The following is a 20,212-nucleotide window of genomic DNA, read 5'->3' as shown; positions in this document are numbered from 1 at the left end:
CCAGTGCAGAGTACAGGGGGACTATCACCTCCCTGCTTCTGCTGGTCACACTATTTCTAATACAAGCCAGGATGCTGTTGGCTTTCTTGGCCACCTGGGCACACTGCTGGCACCAAGCTTGACACGAATCAGCAATATGATCTTGTGACAAAGAAGGCCAACAGCCTCATTAGCTGCATTAGGAAAAACATCACGGAAACCTTGAGAGATGTGATCCTTCCTCTCTACCCAGTACTGTTGAAATGCATCTGGAGCACTGTCTCCTAGTGCTGGGCTCCCCAGCGCAAGAGCAACATGAGCATACTGGAATAAGTCCAGCAAAGGGCCACAAAGGTGGTTAAGGGCTTGAAGCATCTCTCATATGAAGAGAGGCTAAGAGAGCAGGGACTATTCAGCCTGGAGAAGAGAAGGCTCAGGGGGGATTCTATCAATGTTTTAAAATACCTGACGGGTGGGAGTAAAGACAGAGACAGATTCGTCTCAGCAGTGCCCAGTGACAGAACAAGAGGCAACAGACACAAACTGAAATACACAAAATCTCATTTAAATAAAAGAAAATGTTTGTGCTGTGATGGTAACTGAGCACTGGCACAGGTTGCCCAGAGAGGCTGTGGGGTCTCCATCCTTGGAGATATTCAAAACCCAACTGGACACAGTCCTGTACTAGCTGACTGCTCTGAACAGAAGGGTTGGAGTAGACAATCTCCACAGGTCCCCTCTCACCTCGGCTATTTTGTCACTCTGAAACTTCTACTTAAATACGTTCCCTAAGAACTGGCAGAACAAAACGGTGGGGAAGTGTGGTGGGTTAACTGGAACAAAATAACAGGGAGGCGTAATGGGTTAATCCTGGCTGAGGGCCAAACTCCCACACAGCTGCTCGCCCACTCCCCCTGCTCTGAGCTTGGTGTCCCCTCTGCTGTTTCTCACTCTTTTTGTTCCCTCCTCCTTCATCTGCCTGACATTTTGGTAAGAATGGAATACTTTCTAAGCATGTTTTCATCGAGGTGCCACCAGCTTGGCTGAGGGACACAGCTGTGCCCCTGTGGTGGGTCCATTGGAGCTGGCTGTGCCCAGCATTTGGCAGTCCCGGCCTCTCCTCACCGAGGCCACCCTGCAGCCAACACCTGGACATGGACATCCAATACAGGAGGGATGCAAGGCTCCACAAACCAGGTACTTTTAACTGTTTCTCTTATGACCACTGACACTTACTTTTAAGTGGTCAATTCTTGGGTTTGATAACAAAATATCTCTACCTATGAGATTCTGATGCCCCAAATAGTCCATTTTACATAAACCAGTACATTCAAATGTAAAGTAAGCCAAGGGCCAAGGATTGGATTTCAGCTTCTGTCAACCAGCGTTGCTCCATGCGCAATCTGCAATGGAAATATGCTCACACACACTGTTCAGGAACATGCCTACATCCTTCTGAAGGGGATGCATTTTTCAGCAACAAGCAGGTGATATTCCAGACCAGTTGGTGAGATAATCTTTCTTCACGTGAAGGGAATTTGTCTTACTTCAGTGCTGCAGAAGTTTAGCCTGTGGTGTGCAGCCTATGCAAGTTACTAAAAACTATAGGAACATTTCATCGTTCCTCTCCCCATTGTGCTCTCCCCAAACACAGCGGAACAGCCTAGGAGCATCTAGATGACACTGAGATTACAACATCATTTCTCCACCTTTCTCTCACGTATGCTATTATGAAAAATCTCTTTCGTTAGGTTTGCTTTGCAGATTTTTGGTATCTGAACTAATCTGAGGAGCCAAGACAAAGCAGAAAGCAAATGTATTGTATTTACCAGACTCTGCATTCTATTACAAAACATCCATATCTAGGATAAATTTATATTTCATGTTTGTGATAGGAGAACGTTAAGAAAAAAGATTTATCTGGGAAAAAGTAAGTATTTTTGGCAGCCATGTACTAAAGGTACTCCTTTACCATAAATAGAAATAGTATATTGAGAATTATCTGATTGTATGCAATGTATTCCATAATGTTACCATACAAATGAGCCTACACAAATTGGTAAATACCTTTCTTAAGTAAAGTTCACCAGTTCACCAAATTCATGCAATAGGTGTCACCTGAATAAATATTTCAAAGAACATTCCAGGTCCAGGCATCAGTTACTACTAAGACAAATTTATAAGCAGAGTTTTTCCTTTGCTAGATGTGGAATATATAACTTCTTATTTGTAATTTCGTTACTTTTGGAAGAACTCAAAGATCACAGAAGAACAGAAATAACAGTTTAAAAAGAAAATAGAAACAAATCATTTTCTCCTGTAGCACACAGAGGACAGAGTTCTTTAAAAATATATGTTTAGCAGTATGACTAATCACTCACATTGCTGGGAAGGGCAAATTCACATACCTAAAGTAAACCCAAACCTTTGCTCAAATTATTGAAAGTTTTTCTGATATCATATTTCATTTCTACCATGACAGAAACTGCAGAGAAACAGACTGAGATGAGTCCTTTCCATAGTTTTCAAACGTGGTCAAGAATAGAAAAGTGAACTTTCATGAGAGTAATTAACGTAGCTTTTACAAGTAATTCATTTTCTATCCTTGTGCTAGATACAATTTAATCCAAAAGCTTTTCAGATTGTAATTATTTTGTTATTTTACGGTTTGTCCAAGAAGATACACCTTGCTGTAGTGTGGAGAACCAAAACAAGACATAAAAATCCAAAATCCTTGACTGGACACTTATACCAACACTTTCTACCATCAGTCATTCATTCAGATAAATATATACAAATAGAAATAAACATGCTTAGCCTTAAAGAAATTCCCTCTTCATATGGATATAAAAATGTGCAACATTTGGATGTTTCAAATGTGATGAGTTAAAAAGAAAACTCAGTAGCTTGCTTTAATCAGTTACCATGGATCATTACGGCTCTTGCATTACTATGCCACTTTCACTTCTGCATAATTCTATTTAGATCAATAAGGCTAGATTGGAATAAAACTAGATTATGACATTGGTGAATCAGGCCCCTTATTTTTGACACATTTAAGCTTTTCCTGAAAGACCAGATGGTTGGTGTATGTTATGTAGTTTTATTCAGATGAAATTTTAAAGAACTAAAATACTCAGCATGCTTTTATTATTGGCATGCTTAGTGTGTCACCTAAAGAAATCTACAAAAGGAGATAATGAGCCTTGTCAACTGTTTCACAGTAATTATAGCCCTCATGATATAATGCTACAAAATTACAATATAGCTTAAGATAATAAAATGTAAAAGGTTTTTTTCAATCAGGAAAAAACCCTATTTGTAACATTTACGCAGGAAAGGGATTATTTCAAACAGGTAACCATCAGTATATTAGACATGCAATCAAATGTAATAAAACCGAATTCTGTCAGTGTTTGATACTGCACATTGTCCAAAATTTATACTGTATATTGTAGCTATGTTCTTCCCACAAGGCTTAGAGATTTTCACAGGGTTTCCCAGTTCATTTAAATATCTAATATTAAAGTAATATAAAGCTTCAGAAACTTGCTTCAAATATTGCCTTAAAGCTCTTGAGCATTGACATCAGCATTTTTTAGTGTACTTACGGTCATTGCATAATGGTCCGCTAAAGGAAGTCATACTACAGTCACAACTGAATCCATCCCACTGCTGTAAGCACACTCCCTGGTTTGCGCATGAATCCTCTTGGCACGTTGTGCTGGGCCCTGATGAGAACATACAAAAAAGGAGTTGCACTTTGTCTTCCAAAGAAAGGCATTTCTCACTGGATCATATTAACTAGCTGCCAACATCTCAAATCAAACGAGCAAAGAGTTACCAAGTAAAACGCACATAAACTTGCTGATTTTGTAGCAGCATGTGATATTAAAAGGGTGGGTTTGGTTTAGTTTTAAGATTGATATGTCAAGCACATAAGAATGCACAAACTGAAGCAGAGTTATTCCAGGTACAGTGGGAATGTTAACTTTGTTGCATTTATTTGTTAATCTTCTGTCAGACCATTAACTGGCTAAATGTTTTCTAAAATCTTTATTATTTTTTCCTGTAAATACATTTCAAATATCAAAGCCAGATGCCACAGAAAGCAAAGCTCTGGAAGATGGAAGTAAGGATTGGAAAATAAAATTAAAACCAAAACAAAAATAATAAAATGAACCTACGCTATACAATGCTTTTAATCCCACAAATTATTTTAATTTATTTAGGTCTGAAATTAAAAGTAGTTTGGGATTCTTTGTCAGGAATGTTGGCAAGTACTGATTCACATGCTTCAGGGGTCCCATGCAGGTTCCTTTTTTAAGGGGAGATGCAGAAAATCAGGCTATTAATGAACTGGCATGCCAAAATGTGACATATGCATGAAAAACAACGCTACTCTATTTCTAGAGAATCATAACTAGACTACTGAAATATAAAGAAATTTGGAAAGGAATGATCAAAGCACTAAAGCAATCACTATACAAACATATTCAAGACTGAAAGCCTTTATGCAAGCTATACTGGAAAATGAAGGCTCATGTAGCCCATTGTTTTAGAGGTGTGAAAGACAAAATAAAAAAAAAAAAAAAAAGGTAACACACTTTAGTCTGAAGTGTACAGAGCATTTATTGCAGAAAACCAACTGTGCATTGGGGGTTTCAGTCTTGTTTAATACACACAGGGCTATCTACCTTGCAAATCAGCTTTCATCAATGCAACTTTGTCAGCAAAATAAAAAAGCAAAATATATTCAATGTTAGTAAGCAATATTGAAATGGCAGCAAACACAGGAAAAAAACATTCAGAGTAAAGTGCATGCTGCTGTTAAAGAGAGAAAGAAATGCCATATAATGCAAACAAATTAATGCTAATAGCCATAAATCTTCAGGCAAGCCAAAATAAAAAAGCAGTAATTTGCCAGTATTTTACTACAAATATAATGGTTAATTGAGCTGATGACATGTAATGAAGGAAAATTAAAAGTTTTTTTTTTTTTTTCTTCCTTGGATAGATATGAATGCATTAGCAGAGTAGATGCATGGCTGAATCCTGACTAGCCATTTGTCATGTTCAGATATACTGAATTCAAGAATAATTAGCACTGTCATCCTCTGTGGTCTTTCTTTTTTCTAGCCCTTTCTTCATGACTGGTGAATGAAGACTGAACTACAGACCGTGAACTACAGACTACTATGAGCTCACACACACATTCCGCACTGACTCTTGACACTACAAGGAAAAATTCAGTTCTGGGATTATAAAATAGTCCTAAATTGTTTTGGAGAAGACACATCAATATCCATTTGAAACTCCCACTGCTAGTCATTGATGACAGGGCAAAACTGGTCCAAAGATTATATAAATATCCTAAATCATCCTGTAGAGAGAAATCCACTTAACCCTTCTTTCACATTACAGCCCCTTCAAAGATCTCAGTGTGGGATTTCTTTTGATTTGCCAGTACTTTTGAAAAATCCATATCAATATGATTTAAGTCAGTTCAATGGCCTCTCGCTTTAAATGAGGCACTGCCCGAGCACACCTCTGAACCAGGGCCTGAACAGTCACCAGTGCGATTAAGAACGAGGGCAGTGTATGCTACATCCCTGTTTCAGCAAAACTATTAACTGTTCTATTTTCTCCTGTTCAAAGAATAATAATAATAATACTACCTATAACTGATTTACTGCAGTAGGCAGACATAGGATAGTGATTTCCTTTTCTCTGGAGTTTGGAGCCCAGAAGTTTAAACATTTGGGCATTACATCACCCTCTCTTGAGCTGGGGATTATAATGACAGAATCCCGTAGCTGACAAGACAAGACACATTTTTTTCTCACCAGATTCTGCTACTCGGAAACTTTACAAAGATGAAGTGAAAATATCTGTAGGTGTTTAAATGTTATATATTCATGCATTTATTTACACTTTAGTTATGCAATGTTAAATTTCCTCATCTTTGCAAAAGTAGAGCAAAAGTCACAAGGACTTAAAAGTACATAAACTGCAGGACCCTGTAGGCATGTTAAAGAGTGCACACATATTTGGAAAAAAAATACAGATGCGATCTTGTTAAAATGCAAGGTTGTTCTGCTTTTTATGAAATTGATTCTTAGAACTTTTGGCTTATCTATAGTAGTCATTATTCAAAAATTGCCAGCAAGACTAGCTTACATGTAAGAATTTATTTTATTAAGAAGTAGGCTTTTAATTTATTTTTTTTTTTACGGAACAAAGGAGGAGGACTGTTTAATGTTGGTAAATACTATAATATCTACCATAACAGGTTCATATTTTCCTATATATACTACAGAACTAATCTATTTAGTAAAAATACTGTAATACACTCTTCTTAAGCACTCACCTTCTGGTTCACATTCAATTTAAATATTCTACTTTATCCAGTCATCACTGCAGACCTTTTACCTGAGGGCTTACATGCTATATATTACACAAAAACCATTATTAAGTGGCATGTACAGTGTTTTACTATATGTCGTAAAAACAAATTCTGTATTTCACCACCAAGAATCTTCAGGTATGTTAATACTTTGAAACTTTTCAGATAGTTAACTTAATATACAAATTATGCTATATCTGCACATGCAAGCACACAGTGCATTTTCCTCTTAAATATGTTAAAACTATGTTTTTATCATTCTGTAATTTCTATAATTGTTTTATTTAAAGTGCGTGAAGAAAGTACAATGGATTTGACTAGAGAAAAACAGAGCTGACACTTACAACCTGGCTCTGGGGTTTGCTGTTAACAATTCAAAGAGCTAGTTAGCATATTTATGTTTCTAGCTGTTAGTTTCTATCTGTTCTAGCCATTGAAAATTTGTCAACAAGGTGGATTCAGCCAAGTGTAAATTATATTCAATGCTCAATGATGGAGAACAGAGATATCTATCTGCCTGTGGCTGAAACTTCGAAATGCAAGCCTTACAACTTGCCACACCAAACTCATGTGTGGGTTTGCAAAAAATGTTCCAAAGAAAGAACTTTTAACATGCACTTATGACAGTAAAGTTATTGAGAAATATTAATATTTCAAAACCAAAATCCTAACAGATAAAATTAATTAGTAGTACGTCATGGCTTCACAGTTTGACAGAAGAGAGAAAAAAAGCTTTCACCCCAGGTTGGTTTTTTGTTTTATAGCAGAAAGGTGGGGAATTCAGTCCCATGAGTCTGAGGAACATCAAATTCAAGTGTCTCACCTCTCAGGAAAGATTTTGCAGCAGGCTGATGTCTTAACAAAGGACATACACCCCCCAGTACAGCCAGCTGTCTTTTGGATTGAGAGTAGCGGTGACTGATACTTATTGTTTTGAAATTACTTCTGCTGCTGTGTCCTGAGCTCTTTGGACTTGATATCTCAGGGGACTTACAGAGCTTACGCATCCCACTGAAGTGTGAGACAGATGCAAAGCTGCTCAGCTCTGTAAGGACGGAGACAGTCCTCTCTGTACACAGCAGCAGAGCTATGGGCACCCTGAGGTATACAAGAAACTTCTAGGAGGCAGCTAAATTTGCAAGTGACTTAAATCATATTTTAGGTGTCAGAACACTTTTTTGTACATCTGATCTGAGACAAGAGACTGGCAGATGGGTCAGACAGGAAGACTTGAAGTAAATAAGTGAGATGGAAGAGTTAACTTGCAAGGGTTAAGCATAAAGGTTGGAAGGGAATATTTCATTCCATGCTGTTAAAGATTTCCTTCTACAGGCAAAAGACTTTTGATAAGGCAGTTCTCTGGGAGCCAGGCAGCATGTCTGGTTTGACCATTTTGCTTGTGTCAGATGACTTTGGTGTCAGAAAAAGCTGACTCTCCACCAAAAAGGACAATATTTGTATGGCCTTTATTAATTTGTTGGTAGCTTTATTAAATTCACCAATAGCTGAGTTGTGCCACTGGTTTAAAAGGTGAACTCTCACTCTAGGCCTGTGGTAATATTTCTTTGAAGTACATAAAATTCATTTAGAAAATTACATAATTTCAAAAGAAGCTATGAAATGCATAATGGAATTAGGGCATACTTTGACTCTTTGAAGGGATGGTGCGGGCATGGAACTTGCTAACATCATTCAGAAAGCAAAATCTAATTTTCTAAACTCAGTGACAAACTAATTTATACATATTTTTCCATTCCTGATAGAAATAAATAGACACTAAAGTTACACAAAAATAAATTGTGAATTATACATATTTCTATGTGCTATCAATAGAATATGTACTGTTAACTGAAAGTAGCAGGTAAAGAACAAAATAGTTCCACCTGTACGAACGTACTGTAGTAAGAACAGAAGAGGAGACAGCATTTATCCACCAGAAAGCTTTATCTTGTGGAGCCTGAGGAAACCCCCCACCTCTGCTTGGATTTTTTACAGTGTCTATTTGCAAACTTAACAAACTTGATATCAAAATCATCAAGATTCCAACTTGAAATTCTACAGTGTCATTTACACATTTTTCTGTCCAGAGAATGGCACTTGAGAGAGGAGAGAACACATAAAATTGAGTAGAGGCACAAAATTGAGAATTATGGGAATAAAATATATATGCAGAGACAGAGAACTGATTTAAGTTATTCCATAAATCATAGTAAAAATAATGTGGGATTAAATGACAGCTGAAAAAATAGCTAGAGATTGACACCCCTGAATTACAAATACACCTCTTCTAATTCTGTCCTCACTTAAATTCCATGATATTCCAGATGAGTCAATAAAGACATAAAAAAATGTGATATATTTGGCTGTTACTGATTTCAGATAGGAAGGCTCACGACAATACAAGTCTCAGGGGTGAGCAAAAATAGAGAAGATGGAAGATTGATCTTAAACAGTTTCATAAATTAGCCTTGAATTAATCAACTCAAAATGTCTGCTTTAAAAGTGGAATTAATTAGCTAATGCCTAAGTGTTATGAAGATATAAAGGACTTCATTGAACCTAATTGTTATTGTTTCTATCATTAATTAAAATACATCAGAACTAAACAAAATACATGCAAAATATCTTGCCACTGGAGAGGATGGATTAAACATTAAACATTTAAGAAGTTAATTCATGTTCTCAGATCAATCTCTGCTGTAGGGCAGGCAAACACTTATCTCCATAATACTAAAAAAATGCAGTCTTTATATAAGAAAGGATCAAACAAGATCAATTAGAAGCAGGTAAAATGTAGTCTCTCCATGTATGGAGGGTACATATCAACAAAACTGCAGGATTCACACAATACTTTCACTATGATATATATTTAATACCTTCACATCCTCTTTCTATCTGCCCATTGCAGAAGAGAGCATCTGAGATTAGATCAGGGAGCCGTCCATTCAAGTCAACCGATGCAAGACAGCCTTGGAATCCTTCTTTTGCATGTACCAGTTTTGGCAAGGACTTATACATTTCTTTGGCCACTCCTCCAATATACAAATCACCTGTTAAGAAAAAATAAATATTAGATACAGAAAAAACCCCTGTAGAACCCTGTAGACCTGCTTGATTTTCCGGCCTTTTTGTACTGAATGACAGGTATCTCAGAAAATCTTTCTTCAAAATAAACGCAGAAGAAAAACACTGATAGCATATATGATGTGAAAAGACATTGCAGGACTATATTTTTTTCAAATGCATATATAAACTTCACATTACTTAGAAGCACCTGGACATGTTATTTATGTGCCAGCTCATATACACAAGAAACACGCATCTATTTCACAGATGAGGATTCAGTCACAGAATCTCCATCTAGAAATGCATCTAGTATTGATGCATGTTGTTAGCATAGTCAGGGAACCTGACCTCAGATCATCCTGATTATGGACCCAGTGCACTCAGATAAAAGGCAATAAGAGGAGCACCAAGATACACGTGAAGTCCATATATCCAGAATCATCCATTTAAAAGCACACCAAGAAACAAAGGGTTTAGGGACACATCTAAGAAGAAACTTAGGGATACCATTGTTAAGCCATGAAATGACTGATTCTCCCCACCAAAATTCATACCTTGTGTCAGTCACATGGGAACAGGGTGAGTTAGATGCCCATAAAATGGCAGTCTGCACACTGAGCAAACAGAATTTTATTGCCAAAAATAATTCCGATGACAGACACATTATAAACAGCTCTCTGATGAACCCTGGGCAACTTAGGCCTGAAAGCTAGTGCTTTTCTTCCTTTGAGTAATTCATAGTTCTGAGACTTACTTTGAAAGGATGTAACTATAACTTTTCTCTTAAACACCGAGGCAGGGTATGCTTTTTTGTTTTAAAACAATTCAGATTGTGCCTTTCTTTCACATGTTGGGTGTCTCTGGTGGGCAAAACAGTGATCTTTCAAGCCAACATAACTCACATCCCTAAAGTGTGTCTTAAGTGCCAGACTATAGTTTTAACCAGGTGCTTTCCATACCTGTTGCTGAAGACATGCTGCAGAAAAGAATCTGAGCTTTGCTTGGCTAGGGAGGGGAAGCATGCTCAGCATGAACACAGCCCTTGCTAAAAGGCTTTAGTCCTCCTCCTGGCAGGCAAGATGTGCTTGATTCCTTAAGTCACAGACAGAAAGGAATAAAACCATGGTTTCCTACATCTTGCATGAGTTTATTGTCCTGCTCTGTTATCCTCTGCCTCAGAAAAAGCAGCCGTCTTTGCAAGCTTCGTGGGAGCGCTCTGAGCATGTCTACAGGCAAGCACCCTTAGGCACGCAGGATGACAACAATCTGGGCTTCTGAGAAGCATGGAACCTGTTTGAAGGAAGGTGCTTATAGGAGCGTCCAACTCTCAAGCATCACCAAGTGACAAAATTCTTACTCTACCTATGCATTAAATCCTCACTGATGACATGTTTTGTGCTAGCATAAATTTTCGATAGACTCTCTGAACATACAATCTAATCTACATTGTGCTTTCCAGTACATCCCCCAGTCTGAATGATTTTGGAGCCTAGGCCACAGGATGTACCAAGGACTGGTTCTGCATCACCTCAAATGCAAAATTGTTCATTTCCTAAGTATTTGTCAAGCTTTGTAGGCGGATTTTGTAGTGACAGAGCTCAGAACATACTAGCTATCACCACTACCCCATGTGGCTAATTTTAATCTCCCTCTTATCGGTATTAGCCGCAGTCACACTTTTTGCTGGTTCTCCTGGCATACACACTTGTTTGCAAGGGGGTACAATCTCGTGCTGTTTGTAATGGTTTACAGTTTGCCTGCAAGGAAATGGCCTGAAACAAACAAATATCTATCAGACTGTGAAAAATTTTTAGTTCCTACATACTAGCCCTAAAACTCAGCTGCATTTGAATTAGTGAAATAGAGATAAAAAGCTTAGGAACATGCATATCTTATAAGCCATCCAGCCAAAAGTCTTAGCAACCTTTGTAGCATCATATACTAAGAAACCTCAAGCTTTCTCCAGTCTACATATATAATTTGAAAAATAAGATACTGATTTCCTCTAGAGCTTTGAGATACAGTATTAATTCTCAGAATCATGATATTAGACATAACAGATTAAATTATGGTGATCCGCACGTTTCCACAAATGGGATGCAATTCATTCACAGCAGAAAAACTTCTGTATTTTTCAATCAGCTGAACTATCTCAAGATAAAGGTTCTTCATCTTTTTCTCAGGTGGAACATCTAGAAAGTAAAATCCTTCCAGGTTTCCTGAAGTTCTGTGCTTTCAGTCATTGTGAGCTCAGAATAGAGAGATAATTCATCTCAATTGATTCCAATAGACTTAAATGAGGGAAACTCCAGAGAGCAATGCTAAGAAAATCACCTCTGTGCTAAATAGGTTAAACTTGGTCTATTGTACATAACACAGGCAGCTTCTTTTTAAACCTCCCAACATGTATATTGTCCAACCAACCATTTTTATTCTGTGATTAGTTAAACACTTAAAATCACAAACTTTCAGACGATGCGCTGCTAAATCCTAAGATCCACCCCTCAAGCGTATTCAGATTGTTATATACAGTCACATAGCAATTGTCAGTTATGATGAATGGCTAATAGAAGTCCCGGTCAGTGTGCCAGCATATGAACCTGAACTCAGAATATTTGCTCCTGAAAATATACATTGAAATGTCTTCAACTAGGTATTGTATGCACGGAAGTACAATACATTGACTCTAAATAAACTGTAACTCTACTGTTTACTTATAGTTCCTTAAGACTATTAGAAATCATCATTATATTATTGAAGATACAGTTTCCACAAAGACATGTTCCGGGCAGTTTATTAAGTTTGTTGGTGTGCAAAATAACTTGAGTTCTGCTTTTGCACTAGCTAATACACTACACTAATACATATGGTTATATTGACTGTTAGACTTTGCCTTTTATAAAGTACATACAAGTATTTTTTATGACTATGGGCTAAACATTTCCCAGATTTAATATCAAATGTGCTTTGAGTTTGCTGCTGATGGCATAAAAACACTCACTCAGAGACAAAATTTTATTAAGGGATAGGCTCTGGAATTAATACTCAGATGTTTTATTAATACACAAATGTTTTGCATAGCAGTTTCAGTTAATCACATGCTTCATTTTCACGTTCATGACAATGAAGAAGTAGTTTCCTACAAAACCCTATCCATTAGAAATTCAGACAACACAGAATTGCAGAAAATATCATTAATGAAAATATTTGTATGGTGAATGTGCATTAGCAGAGGTTCAGAAAAGATAAAGCTTGTCCCACTAAAAGAGATCAGAGGAATCAGCACAGTACAATGCAAATTCTCAGGTTTTCTCCTAGTTCTCACTTCTTATGTAAGTACAACTTTACTACTGGAAATGTTACATGCTCTAAACCAGGATTAATCTCTTGGTTGTGTATCTGCCTACTTACCCTTAGAAATTACGTGTAAGTTATTTCATTAAGTAAGGTATCACAGTTCATCAGATCAATAGTATGAGATCATGACACTACCTAAACCAGCTGTAGCCTAATTGCAATACTAATGCAACACTGCTACAACTGAAAATGGGTGACCATTTCAGGAGTTGTGCACAATGGAAAATGCAATTCTTCTGTTTCTTTCTTTCAACAGATGAGCATTTCTTAAGTACGTATAGATAGGGATATACTTGTATTACAGTGCTAACCGTAGTTTCTGGAACTAAAGTTTAGTTATTGCCTTTTCTGCATGTATTTTCGTCTGAAGTTTATTTTGATTTTTAAATATACTCCTGAAAAAAAATCCATCTTTTTCATAACCATCCTGACTTTCCTTCATTTATAAAGGAAAATAACCAATGTATATAAAATATATCAACTGGCATAAAGAAATGGGTGAGGGAACAGAGTGCTCCAAGATCTTCTGATGTCTGGAGAAGCTTCAAATAAAGCAGATAGTCCTTAATCTCACAACTCTCTTCTTACTTATATTAGGAGTCAGCACACAGAGTTATGCCTTTTTATTTAGAGAGGAAGGATTTTTTCCTCTCTTCATTTTTCTGAGGCCAAAAAAAGAAGTATGTTACAGTGTTTCTCACTGGCATGATCACTGCAGGCCAGAAGAATCAACTGGAAGGATGCACTTCCAGAGATACACCTATAAATCATGGCAATAATAGTACTGGTCAGTTATATCATAAACACTAACAAAGAGAATAGTTTAGTGGGTTTAATTGGTATCTTTTACAGGTAATGTAGATCTTCATTTATTCCAACAGGAATTTTCCTATTTACACCTCTGTATCCCTTTTCTGACTTCGAGCTGATTTGTGCTTTGAGGAACAAGTGAATTTAACACAGAAACAAATTGCTAGCTAATAAATGAACCCAAGTTCTCAATGTATTCATTATTGGAATCACACTTATGAAAAAACACACAGAACACCACACAACAGTGAGTCACACAACTGCTGGCGAAACAAATACTGCCAAATCCTTCTGTAATAACCCATCCTTTTTTTATCTCAAGTGTCTACATTTCTTCAAAATAAGAACTTTACAAATGCTTGTCTACATTTCTTCAAAGTAAGAATTTTACAAACACTAAACCAAAGACACATAAAATAAAAATTGAAGATACTGTTCCATTTATTTCTTTTCTGAATAAGTAGCAGAAGTATTTTATTTGGGTCTACTGATATTGCTGCCAGGTCACCTCAGAGATTTTCCTCTTTCCCTGGTTTGTGTCCACACCCAAGAATTCTTATGTGATATGTGCTGGTGTGCAAAAACTATTCATTTAGTTTAATGACTACCATTGTCTTCAAGCACTAGTAGAGAGGGAATTATTATCCATGTGTTTATAATGGTAACAGCAACATGTAAATACTGCTCGGGGAACAAGGAGTTTAACCAGGATACAGTTAGGCTTCTTTACTCTCAAAAATCTGTATGTTTTGTACATATCTGGTGTTCATTTCTTGAACACCATCTTGACAAGAAATGAACACCATTCATTCAAATATGGTTTCATGTATGAGTGGAAACAAAACAAAAAGAAATAAAACAGTAGAAGGAATTGTGGCTTGGCTTTTTCATAACCCATAAAAACAATATCCCTGGAATATTTTTATATGACTGCACAAAGCCTTCTTCAAATCCATCACTCCCTCCAAAAACAGACATTCTCTCCCTTCAGATCTTGTTGTGCTGCTGGTTTCAACTCTATTTCCAGCTATTCTTTTAATTTCTCTTTCATTTTAGAAGTTTCTCTGTCTTGTTTCTAATGTCACCTTGTACTAAATCACTACTACAGCTAGGAACAAGAGTGCTTCTGCAATGTACTAGAATGGTATTACTCCCCAAGAAAGAGATGGATAGCCTTGGCATAACATAGTGGGTTCTGAAAGCACAACAGGCATCTCTGCAATTCCTTCATATGACATATGAAAATGCAAAGAAACATCTGGCTGTGGTGAAGCTGAGGTGTCAGGCACACTTTTCTCCAAATACACTATTTCAAAATGATCAAGCATATAACAGCTTCTTCCCTCAGGCAGGCAAAGAGGAATGAAGACTGCAAAGACTGAGAAATACTACAGAGAAAGTCTAATCTCAAAAGAAAAAAGTGCTCACTTTCTTCAAGTCCTTCATAAAACAGTTGATTTGCTGTTAACAAGATCAATAGAAATCACTTTGTAGGATCTTAATAGTTGCACAATGAAGCACCAGGTGGAACTCAACATAAGACCCATACAATCTCAACTTATGGTATTTTTGAGGCAACTGTAATGTGAAAATAAATTACTCACACAGAAGCTGAATATGTAGTGACTTAAACACAATAGACAACATCCTGATTTTGAATCAAGGGATACTGTCTCAAATAAAAATGTCAGGTAGGCATCTAGATGCCTTTGACATTCAATGAAATACAGGAGCCTACTTGTCCTTGATGACCTTCTCCCCTCTCCAACATACAAAAGCATCTACCTACTATTTACTTTGTGCAATAGGCAGAGTGGTGACTTTTCTTTCAGATATGGGGTTTCAACACACACTTTAGAAAAGTAATTGGGCCTGAATAGCAGTGAGGGACAATTCTAGTCTCTTCCCACTATCATTATTCATGACTAAATGCTTACTTCTTGTTCCATATAAAAAAAAAAAATTGATCCTTTAAAAGTGTTGATGAAATAGAATTGTTCTTTTTTGAATAAATCAAGAAGCTTGCTGTGATCATAATCCAATAATAAATTGAAGGACAGTTGACAAAGACTTAAAGGATGCATCCTCACAGCTTCTGTGGCACATATACTCCAGCATATGGCTTTTCAAATCTCCCTTTACAGTAGAGAATATGCACTTGCTGTGCATTCACAGGCCTGATTGGTGCCAGAGCAAAGCATGACTGAATTTTGTCTACCACTTGCAAGGGCACTTGAGGGAAGACATGAACATGTAAACTTAGTGTTTTATGCCCACTTATTCACTTCAAAGAGTCCATTCTGTAGCTTCAAGTATTGATTTGTGGTTGAAGTCTTTTGGGTTTGATGTGATTTTTTTTTTTTTTTTTGAAGAAAAGTAGGCTTTTCAAATATTTTTCCTCTTGGAGCAATGAATTCCATCACTTTTAGACACTCTCTCACCTAAGAAGGGAAAGGGCAGCTAGTTTACCTGTCCAGGCTCTGCTGAATTATCTGTCCTTCCCAATACTTTGGGCAAGAGGCAACTGTATGATGTGACAGGTGGTGCCTTCTGTCTTCCACATTCCCTGTACTGATAACTAAGCAGGGCAAAATGTTTACAGGCAAAAAAAAAAAAAAAAAAAAAAAAGGAATTTATGGGTTAGAAAGTTGCTCTTTTGGGAAGGAATATAGAAACTAATCTTTTCAGCCCAATTCTATGCTCCTTTCAGTATCTTCCCTGAATACTCCATTAAAGGTATTAAAAAACCCCCAAACGTTATTACCAGCACTGAAATGCTGGCACTGTGGGTTTTCTTTAGTCATCCTTATTGGCATATAGGACATATTGTAGTTATTTGTCAGGAGAACTTAACTTTGAAGATATTTCCTCCTTTGGCTGATATTGTTCTTTTTACAGTTGCATCATAGTACTGCACCCTAATCCGCACCGACAGAAAAAGAGGCAGAGAGAATTAAGAGGTACGAGAGAGAACTTACAGTTGATGGGTGCACCAGGAAGAGCACCTTACAGATTTCTCTTGCCACCAATCTGTAGGATTGGTACTGCTGTAAGGCAGTCCACACTGGAGATACACTTGCTGCTTCACCTTTCTCCAAGTCTCCTGATTCCATCACACTACTCACACCCACGCTACTCTTGTAAGTGTATTGAAGACTTTCTGCACTTGGTACAAATATGTTTCTGTTTAGAAACTTCTTCTCATGCTATTCCTATGCTGCTCACTGCTTTCCATTTCAGCGCTGCTGAATGCGCTCTCCACTTCCACATTCACCTCTTGGTGCTCAGTTTCCATTCCCAATACAGTTTTTGGCTCTGTTCATAACTGCTTAATGCAAATATGACTATGTTTCACAAGCAAGTAAAGCTGTGTGACAGAAAGTGTGTGCGTGTGTGGGAAACAGCAGCCACATGACAATGTCCTTAGCAGTTAAGTTTCAATAGACAAAAGTAGATACTCAAAAGGTAGGTGCTCAAGTCTAAACATTCCCCTAGATTTCTCCAGGTTAAACTACACCATTCCCCAAGAATTCCATTCGCAAACAACGTGTATTCTCAAATAAGAAACAGTTACACAAAAATATTTAACATTTTCTTGATTTCTTGATTCTCAGATTCCCAGCCACTTTCTTTCTCTTTGCTTATTTTTCTCCCCTGAAGCACTGGCATTGAAAAAGATTAAACAGATTTAAAACCAAAGCATTCTGCTTGTCCAATGGACTGTGAGGAAAGATGGTGATGCATGTTAAATGGTAAATAATAAAATCTAATTGCCATATAAATGTGCGTGGTAATCCATCTCCCACAGAATTGATGCTTCAGGAAAGACTCTCTCCACATAAAGCTACCAAAAACCTGAGAGGTTAAGCATTCTCATTTTGAACGTAGGTTTGCAGACAGAAACTTTTTATATAATATTACCAACCTCTTGATCAAGACAATCACCTCCAGACTCTGAGGTTATTACATGAAGCAGCTCTTTTGCAAAAAAGGACTGCTCGGTCAGGATGCCAAGATCCACGAGGATGGTGCCCTCATACCCACAGCAGCACATTTTGTAAACAAGTTTAGGATGTGCTTCTTGGCTGAGGGAGTGCTAGGATTCAGTGGGATGTATTTACACTAAATATCCAGATTTTTTGGGGGTAAGTTTTAAGAGCATACATGTTTCCTGTATTATCCTTAGCATAACTTAGTATTCCAGAATGGCTTGAAAGAAATTCCAAAATCAGCAATGGTAATAACCTGCTTGCCAAACAGCTGTAGGAATATAGGCAAATCTATACATTTGTATGTGTGTAAGAGACTGAAAAGAGCAGGGGAGAAGAAGCAGAAAGCAAAAACTTTCCCTCACCATGGAGTGATCTGAAAGACTACTGCAATGTTGTTTTCACAGAGCTCAGCATAAACACTAGAGTATTTTCTTTAATTTTATTTAATTCAGAAGTACTGGAGTGAATTTTTAATTTTTTCCCCATCTCATAATTTTGGAAATTTGGACACAATTTCTGAAGGCTTAGCATTGCCAAAACTATTTTCACAGCCTGGTAGACAGTATAGCTGTTTAGAAGCAGTATGTGAGAAGTTGCAAAGAAAGGAGGATAAAGGAATTTGCATTAGATCGGTTTGTCCAGTCTCCTATTGTTAATCTGCCCCTATACCTTTGCTGCATAGGAAGTCTCAAAGAGCTCTCAGTTAATTCCCTTATTTTTCCCTCTGTACAGAGGCTGCTTTCCCAACACTGTCAGGAAGACCACAGCTGCATTTGCCATTGTCTACTCCAACAGGTCACATTAGGAAGATCTATTTGCTGTTGACAGTATTTGGAACTCTGCATTTGGAACACAACGTTATTTCTGCATGAGGAGTTCACAGCCCACTGGCAAGGTCATTACAATTAGCTCATGCATGTTTATTTGATAAATTTAAGCATTTATACTCGTTCATTTATACAAAGATGTGTTTTTATATAAAATACTTTTCTGTGCTTCTTAAAGCTTTGTTTCGTAGTAATAGAAATATGAAGGATCACTGCAGTTGATAGAGACCTTGTAATATAGAAAAGAAGATATACTGCAGCAAAAATAATAATGGGCTCAATATAAAACAACAGGAACAAATATATGAAATTGAAATAATTTCAATTTCCCTTGCTGGAACAGGAAACCTTCTTTATGATCAAGACGAATTCAGCTCAGTTTTGCATAGCATGAATAACCTGCTTTGACAGGCAAATGAAACATCAATAGATTAAGTGACTATTACGAATTATCAGTGAATATGCCAGGCTAGTAGATCTACTGATTATTTAGTTAATTGCATTAAAAGTTTACAAGGATGAATTAATTGCCAAGTGAGTCTTTATGTGCATGGAAGAAGTATATTTCAGTGTATTTGTAAAACCACTGAGGTGATACTAGAAATTAATATGATTAGTTTTCTTTCAGATGCTTCAGACTAGACTGTTTTCACATTATTGGAGAAAATGGCAAATGAAAAAGGAAATATATATAGCAAAAGGAGCCATATCTCACAAAGGAATAGAGGAAGCCAGAGGCCAGTGCAAAGCTATAGAAATAAAACACACAACAAGAGATCCAGACACGTTTTTGAAATCCAAGAAAGTTGATTCTGATACATGCTCTAATATGAACAGCATTTTTTGATATATGTGATATATGTGATATATGTGATATAATGGCACAGTAATAACATATGACTTAAAATGGACTCTAAAATTGACATTTGGGAAGGCCATGTGGAATGGATAACAGTGAGACAAGTTGAATGTATGGATGCCAATTCAAAAAAGCAGGTCTTAAAAATGTATGAAATGATGCACAGGCAGCAAAAATTAAACCATAAACGTTGTGTTGGGTAGGATTTTTTTTGTGATGATGATTTCCTTTTAAAAAGAAAATATAGTTAGCCCAATATCAAAATTAGGATGACTGCAGTTCATCCTGGTGAAATACAGCATAGCTAGAAAGTCTGGAATAGGATGAGATACTGAAGTACTGAACCAATTCAGAGAAAAGTTTTTAACTACTTATTGTTAAATCTAAAGTAACAGCAGCATTCCTGAGCTTTTCATTTTGTAAGAGTGAGGTATTTCAACTTTTCATTTCAATTTATAAATAAAATGCTAAAATATTTAATTTTCTGACAGATCTTCCAATAGAATTGAGTGGATTTTTGTAGGGTTTTGGATGCTTTCTGTTTAAAGAAAGTGGGTGAAAACTCTGAGGATTAAAATAGTACCTATATGTGTAGCAGAGAAGCAAAAGGAAGATTAAACTCTAGCAGGTAAGTGGATACAAAGTCATGCTTGAGGATGTTCCTCCTCCTCGAAAGCAGATCACGTGTACTGAAATATTTATAAAAAAATTCTGACAGAACTCCAATTTCTCACACCACAGGATGAAAACATGGAGAGGGAAGAGGTATTACAGATGTTATAATACCTACAGTCAGAACAAAGGAGACATCTTTTCTTTGGCAACAGTGAGGAATAAGAGCACAAGTCCAATGCCACTTGCATTTTTGTGCCCCTTCAAGGCGACTCAGACCCCTCAGACTGTAAGAGCACCGCAT

General features: G+C 36.9%; 1 protein-coding gene across 26 annotated transcripts in view; it reads right to left on the bottom strand.

Annotated features, from left to right (window-relative positions):
• The window catches only part of NRXN1 (neurexin 1), a 736,627-nt gene that overhangs the window by 357,596 nt on the left and 358,819 nt on the right, over positions 1–20,212 (bottom strand). For 14 of the 26 annotated variants that reach the window (XM_074817639.1, XM_074817641.1, XM_074817649.1 and 11 more), the window contains 2 exons: positions 9,262–9,435; positions 3,591–3,710 (listed from right to left, as the gene is read on the bottom strand). In XM_074817639.1, the coding sequence (XP_074673740.1) occupies positions 3,591–3,710; positions 9,262–9,435 (294 nt within the window). Of the gene's footprint in view, positions 1–3,590; positions 3,711–4,676; positions 4,704–9,261; positions 9,436–20,212 lie in introns of all 26 variants that reach the window. The other 12 variants (XM_074817633.1, XM_074817632.1, XM_074817635.1 and 9 more) reach the window with 1 other exon arrangement.

This window comes from Strix aluco, chromosome 3 (assembly GCF_031877795.1).
Source record: "Strix aluco isolate bStrAlu1 chromosome 3, bStrAlu1.hap1, whole genome shotgun sequence".
NCBI classification, from domain to species: Eukaryota; Metazoa; Chordata; class Aves; order Strigiformes; family Strigidae; genus Strix; species Strix aluco.
Note: the sequence above shows the minus strand (reverse complement) of the source record. Positions and strands in the feature narration are given on the sequence as shown.